The sequence below is a fragment of the Argentina silus genome (assembly GCF_951799395.1).
Source record: "Argentina silus genome assembly, chromosome: 21".
NCBI lineage: Eukaryota > Metazoa > Chordata > Actinopteri > Argentiniformes > Argentinidae > Argentina > Argentina silus.
This window is the reverse complement of record NC_139675.1, coordinates 7,173,157-7,180,370: the sequence shown is the minus strand read 5'-3', so window position 1 is coordinate 7,180,370 and position 7,214 is coordinate 7,173,157. Positions and strand designations below refer to the sequence as shown.

The window sequence follows — 7,214 nt, the reverse complement described above, 5'->3', positions numbered from 1 at the left end:
TAAAAGAAGAGCTGTTCTCCACCTGGAAACGGTTCCAGTCAAAGGAGACGCGTTGGAATGGTTCCAGACAGTGGAGGCTGGTGGAGGTAGAATTGTAATGCCTGGAATGGAATGAGGAATGGCATCAACTGTTCTGTTCCACCCATTACAATGAGTCTGCCCTCCGATTTCTACCTCCACCAGCCTCCCCTGTTTCCCCTGTAACCACAGTATCAACAGCATCCCACTGAGGCAAAGGTGCTCAAAGGTAATTGGCTGAACCAACAGCATACACAGTGTAACTGTACTATAGTGTACTGTACCCGCCAACTCTCTCACTACCAGCCCCTGACGGTAGCACCAAATGCGGCCAGGTTCACACACACACAAGCGTGCAACACGCACGCAAGTACGTGCGCACACGCATACACACAAGCCCACGCGTATCCCCACACTGACAGCAACTACTCCTACTGTATGTGTATAACTGAGAGCATGGAGGAAATGAAACCCCGGGAGACATTTCTGAAGAAAAGGAAAAAATTTTATTTCCCCCCCAAAGATGTTACACAACATTCAGAAACCTCAACACCTGGTAACTGGTCTGCTTCATTATCACAAAGGTAATCAGGTAAATACTCTCCAACTACTAAAGTATTCAGGAAGATAAATGCCCCATGGCTGCACCCATATATACTGTATATATCCAAGGTAAAATAGAGGAAATTACAAATATATATATATTTATATGTCTATGTTTACATTAGAATGTCAGTGAACACCAGATTGATGCACTGTACAATATACACACACACACACACACACACACACACACACACACACACACACACGCGCACACACACATAAAAGGAAAGGTCGGTACAAATCAACGAAGCGTCAGCATCCAGCAAAAACCTTGTATCTCCAATCAACTTCCCAAGAATTGAAAAATCGAAACAAAGAAACTAACTAATGCGTCTTATAATAACATCATGTTGACATTTACAAAGTGTTATGAATACATTTGATTTCTCCTAGAGTCATGAAAGCACACAAGAGAATGGTAGCTTTCAACTAAATAATAAAAAAAAGCTACTAATATGTAGATACAAGGTTTCTCGAGGACAAACAAATGGATGTGGAAGGAGCTGGACCGCTGGCAGGAAGGCTGGTGGAGGTAGAAATCGGAGGACGGGCTCAACACGCGTTTCATACCATTCCCATTTCTCAATCCACCAGCCTCCCCTGGAGACAACATAACTATTCAAACCAAAGACAGGGAAGCAGTCCAAGCAGAGGCTGCTGGGATTTCCTATGTACAAACAAACAAACAAACAAAAACAAACAGTTTCTCATGTCCACTCCATTTTGGTTTACAGATTATACAAAGTTCTTATAAGCTTATTTTTGTCATGTTAAATGTACTGGATAATATCTTTGAGAATAGGAGAGTAACATTTCAAAAAGAGATTGTGATTGAAAAGTCAGAAGGTAATAGAGTGGTTTAGAATAATTGTGTGTGTGAGTGTGTGAGTGTGTGTTTGAAGGGTTAATGTGTGTATGTGGTCTAGATTGATTGTGTGTGTGTGTGTGTGTGTGTGTGTGTGTGTGTGTGTGTTGTCTTGAAGCTGGCAGTGTGAGGGTGAGTGTGAGTGCAACCCCAGACAGGAGAGCTGAGGGGTGAACCGACATAGAAAACAAGGCACATCAAGTCACAAGGTAAGTCTGGTCCTTCAAAGTCTCTGGAATTCTTAAATATCATATTCAAAAATTGTATATATTCAATAATTCATAACTCAGGATTTAAGTCAAGTAATTGGTGCAACATAATTCGTTCAACACAAGAGCATCATATGACATTGACACTTGCTGTGAATTACAAATGGCTGGTCGCAATTCATGCCTGTAAAATGTCATGTCACGTCATGTCATGTCTCGCAGAGTGCTACATCATCAAGTTGTAAACCCACTATTTATAATTCCTAGACAGTGTCAATTCATTTCCTATAGTGTCATGAAAGGTTATAACAGGCGTCTAGTCATGCTTACGATGCATCATGTCAACTTAAAGATGCCTGTCGTAAATGACACTCAGAAATTAGTGGCCAGGTGAGACATGTTACCTCCCATCTCAAAACGGTAGAGACAGAGACTAGTCAAAGGGTGATGATGTCACAAGAACACAGCGGCCATTTTGTCCACTGAAGCACTGAGGAGACCGTGCCAGTGCAGTGTTCTCTGCTGGGCTGATATGCAACATTCATATGCTGGAGTTGAAAGGCCATTATACTTATACACATCCCCCCCCCCCCCCCGCCCCACCCCCACCCACATCTCGCTAGATTTGTCATATCATGCCAAAAAAAGTGCATTTCCCATGATTCTAAAGAACGGCAGCAGTTCAAGTAAAAAAGACGAGAGGAAAAGATACAAAGAGATGATTGATTGGGGTCGGAGGTCGACAGATCTCACACGAGGAGAATAGAGGTATAGTAGAAAACATAATCTCAGTTATCAACTGAGAGATAGACATATTTCTTTGTGTTGTTTTTTTTTGTTATCATTATGATCTTTGTCTTTTTATTTGCTTTGCCTAAAAAGGTGTTTACAGGACAATCCTGAAGAAGAGAGGGAGGAGACATCAAGAGGAGGAGAGGCAGTTTGAAGAAGAGAGAGAGAGAGGAGAGGAGAGGAGAGGAGAGGAGTGTGGCTATTGTGATGTCGTCGTTTTTCCCTGGGAGTTCTGGAATCTTCGCTTTGTTTTTTACCGCCAAAACTCCGGAGCGAACCACTGGAGCTGTTTTTGGATGGGCGGCTGATGGTTGGGAGTGTGAGTGACTAGTGCTCCTCCAGCCAGGATGGCGTGTCCCCGCCAGGCATTTTCAACTTGATGTGGAACTGCTTGAGCGTCTGTTCCAGTTGCTGCTGGTTGCCGGCATAGTACGCAGCGATCGCGTTGTGGAACAGAATCAGCTGGTTGTGCAACACCTTCACCTGGAGAGGAAGAGGATGTGTACACACACACACACAGGAAAATATCAGAGCCAGCACAGTATAGTTTGGCTCTACCCTGTAGTGTGTAAGCGTGGAGGCTGGTGGAGGTAGAAATCTGACGACAGCTCATTGTAATGCATGGAATGGAATGAAGAATGGTATCAAACTGAGCCTGTCCATATTTGATACCATTCCTCATTCCATTCCATTCATTACAATGGCGCCCCGTCCTCTGATTTCTACCTCCACCAGCCTCCCCTAGTGTGTGTAACGCCCTGACGTCTACCTTGTTCTCCTCCAAGAACTTGAGTTTGACGGACACGTCATTGCGCATCTTCTCGTACTTGTCCCTGTGGATCTGGAACTGCAGCTGGGACTGCTCTATCTTGGGCAGGGTGGTGGCGTCCCGGGGCCCGAGGTTCAGCTCCTCCAGGTCTGTACGGTACGCGTCATACTCCACCCTAGGGACAGGGGGCGCCAGAGAGGACAGACAGGTCAGATGCAGTACAGTACTCCACCCCACAGACAGGGGGCGCCAGAGAGGACAGACAGGTCAGATACAGTACTGTACTCCACCCCACAGACAAGGGGGCGCCAGAGAGGACAGACCAGTGAGATACAGTACAGTACTCCACCCTAGGGACAGGGGGCGCCAGAGAGGACACACAGGTCAACTACAGTATAGTATTCCAACCTCCAAACAGGGGGCACCAGAGAGGACAGACAGGTCAGATACAGTACAGTATGTGTCACAATGCACTCTACTGGCAGGGGGCGCCAGAGAGGAGACACAGAGGTAAATAACGATGAATCCCATGAAACATTTATGGGCTTTGACTAAGCTAAAGATGTTGTTTAAGATGACATAATGTTAGATATAACGCACAAATATTGAGCCACAACAACCCACAAGGGATCAACCGACCACAACTCAGAAACACAGAGACGCTGAACTAAATCCACCCATAAAACGTTGCATTCCAACTGGGATATTTCATAGAATTCAAGTTAAAGTATCTGAAAATGAATAGACACCTGGCTGTTTCATACTGCATGATGTTGATCATGGAGACTATTATCTGGCTGTTTCATATTGTTTGATGTTGATCATAGAGACTTACCTGGCTGTTTCATACTGCTTGATGTGGATCATGGAGACTATTATCTGGCTGTTTCATACTGTTTGATGTTGATCATAGGGACTTACCTGGCTGTTTCATACTGCTTGATGTTGATCATAGGGACTTACCTGGCTGTTTCATACTGCTTGATGTTGATCATTGTGTCCTCGATGGTCTTGTCCACCAGAGTGTTGACGCTGGCGATGAAGAAGTTGATGGCTCCCAGGAGAGTCTCTCCGTTTTTGGACAACAGCTTTTGGGTCTCAGCGTTGAAGCCAAATTCCTCCTGAAAGACAACAACAACAACAACACACATTTTGGATGATTCAATAGTTTCAGACCGGAGTCAAATCGTACCATTTGTAAGCGTTTGCTTTTGCCTGCCTGGAGTGCCAGATGGCTGGGATTTTGCATTTTTGGGACTCTTCCATTGGTAGCACTGCACCAGTCAAACTCAATCAAGCACAGCAAAGTATGTGAAATGTTTGAACCCAGGTCTAAACATCACAGCGAATGGACAGATAGTTTCCTACTTCACACCACATTGTACATTGTATGTAAACATGATTGCAATATCACAGTGTCATATAAATAGGGCCCAGAGTTTATCCAAAGGCCATGAATTATATTCATGACAATTATAGTTTAACCTTTTTTGTGTTTAAATGTCCATAGTTTAGGCTTTGATACACAAACATTTGGGTCACTATGAAGTTAACCAGAAATGTGTTACTGCTACCATAAGACCTAAATCTAATCTAAAATAAAACACAGTAGTGACATTTCCATCATATAGAACAACAGGGGGCTGGAGGACGGCTGACATAAAACATGGCTGTGCTGCCCCCAAAAACATAATATGTTGAGTCATATCTGTTGTTGCCAGGACACGCGTGCTAAAGAAGAAACATCTGGTACAGGTCCCACCCAGTTACTGTGTATGTGTGTGTATGTGTGTGTGTGTGTGTGTGTGTATATTATTATTATATACATAACTACAATTAGATGTGACCTGGGTTTTACAGCGGTATTACGGGAAGGCTAATATAAATATTAAAATACTGTTCACACATACATCAACAACTTAAATAAAACATGTTTTTTACAACTCCAATGCACTCATAATGTATTTACGAGTACAAACAATAACTGAATTGTCATGAATGAGAAAACAGTAAGGCACATAAAAGGCTTTGCACTCAGCTCTGCAGAGAGCCCTTTAGACCTGTTACAGATGGAGGCAAACAAACACTAATCAGAAGCTATTGTATGAGTCAGTCCTTGAGTTCTGTTGTCGTGATTATGTGTGTGTGTGTGTGTGTGATTGAATTATCAAATCCGACACGTGTCATTTCAAAATGCGCAAAAAATACAGCTAAAAAACACAATTAACCAAGGAACATAATAAGGCTTTCACTTACGTTTTCACTTCTAACAACAATGTCATTGGCGACCAAAGATGATTACTCATGATTATCAGTTTAATTTGCTCTGAAATGTTTACATCGTGGTGGAGCCAAGTGGACAAGGTGGTGCAGCCCCCTCTGACATTATTTGGGGAGAACCCTGTAGGCCTTCCGATACTTGAAGGTGTTTGCAGTGTGGTTCACTGACCTTGGAACCATTATAACTCTAATAATAATAATAATAATAATAATAAATTACATTAAATTAGTTCTTTTGAATCCACTCACAATGTCAGATGTGTTGACACCTCAAAAGCCTAGTGTAAAAAGTTGTAAAGGTACCTAAAGTGTGTGTGTGTGTGTGTGTGTCTGTTGGATGTTTGCTCTGACCTGTGTGTGTGTGTGTGTGTGTCTGTAGGATGTTTGCTCTGACCTGTGTGTGTGTGTGTGTGCGGATAGTGACCCGGATGTGATTGGAGGGCAGACTCACATGGAGCTCGGGTGACTTGAGGCTGAGGTCGGCGAAGGCGTCTCCCAGCTGCCTCTGGGTCTGCATCATCTGAGTCAGCTGATTGGCCAGCGTCTGGGCCAGCTTGACCACATGCTCGTACTTCCTCTTGTTGTCCCTGAGCACGTCGATCTGAGCCTCCAGCTCTAGGTCCACCGTCCTCGAACCCCGGCCCAGCTTCTCCGACAAGATCTGCCTGGTGCACTGTGGGAAGACGGAGGAGGAAGTTAGCCAACAGTGGACAGGGAGTTAGGAGGTAGCATGGTTTATGTGTTTTAGTGTAGTGTTGCTTAGCCTGTTGAGCTAAAGCCACGGCCCAGCTTCTCTGACAGGGTCTGCCTGGTGCACTGTGGGAAGGTAGGCTAAGATGGTAGAATGAGAAGGTTAGTTAGCATGGTGTAACCGTCCGAAACATCAACTACCTTCTTAGCCCGCTGAGCATAAGCTTGAGTGCACTGTAGGAAGGTGGAGGAGGAAGTTATGGTTCACAGTTAGGGTTAGGGCAGGAAGTTAGGAGGTAGCATGATTAATGTGTGGATGTAACCACCTGAGATATCTACTATCTTAGCCCGTGGAGCTAAAGCATGGGCTTTCCATACAGTACCCTGGCTAAAAGAGCCAAAGCTCAGTGGTTCAGTGGCTAAGCTAGCTTAGTTATCAAAAAATCAATAAAGCTTGTTGACAAGACTTTGCGCATATGTAACTGGCGGGATCTGAACCGGCGACCTTTTACAGGGATGACTTAGACGTATAGCGTTAAGTAGCGTTCTGTCCAGGGAGTATACCTGTACATCAAGCTGCCTCACGAAACAGAAACAGGAGGTAGGCTCCTGCCCCTATGCGCCGTTCAGGCTGTGCGTTCTGGAGGACACAAGGCCTGACTAGCAGCCAGGGCTTTTACCATCACTGAGGGACAATTCAATGGGATGTTTTACTACATCAAGCCTTTTGTTGCTTCCCTTTGTGGTTGTGCAATATAGCAGGCCAGCCAAGCCATCAGTCAACATTAACTACACAATGAGGAATTATAGTCAGAGGACAACATAGTAGCTCAATATAGCTCAAGGCTATAGAGAGGGTGGGTGTGTGGTAAACAGGCTATGGTGTGTGTGTGTGTGTGTGTGTTTGCGTGTGTGTGTGTGTGTGTGTGTTTGCGTGTGTGTGTTCTGCCAGTAGCAGATGCCAGCCAGGTTGGGATGTGTAATG

The 7,214-nt window shown here is 44.4% G+C and overlaps 1 protein-coding gene across 3 annotated transcripts in view; it reads right to left on the bottom strand.

Moving 5' to 3' along the window:
* Positions 1 to 507: 507 nt before the first annotated feature.
* Positions 508 to 7,214, bottom strand: part of LOC310821151 (arfaptin-1-like) — a 24,504-nt gene continuing 17,797 nt past the window's right edge. For all 3 annotated transcript variants that reach the window (XM_083693066.1, XM_083693067.1, XM_083693068.1), the window contains 4 exons: positions 5,991 to 6,212; positions 4,223 to 4,380; positions 3,260 to 3,434; positions 508 to 2,973 (listed from right to left, as the gene is read on the bottom strand). In XM_083693066.1, the coding sequence (XP_083549192.1) occupies positions 2,818 to 2,973; positions 3,260 to 3,434; positions 4,223 to 4,380; positions 5,991 to 6,212 (711 nt within the window). In that variant the 3' untranslated portion in view covers positions 508 to 2,817. The remainder of the gene's footprint in view (positions 2,974 to 3,259; positions 3,435 to 4,222; positions 4,381 to 5,990; positions 6,213 to 7,214) is intronic.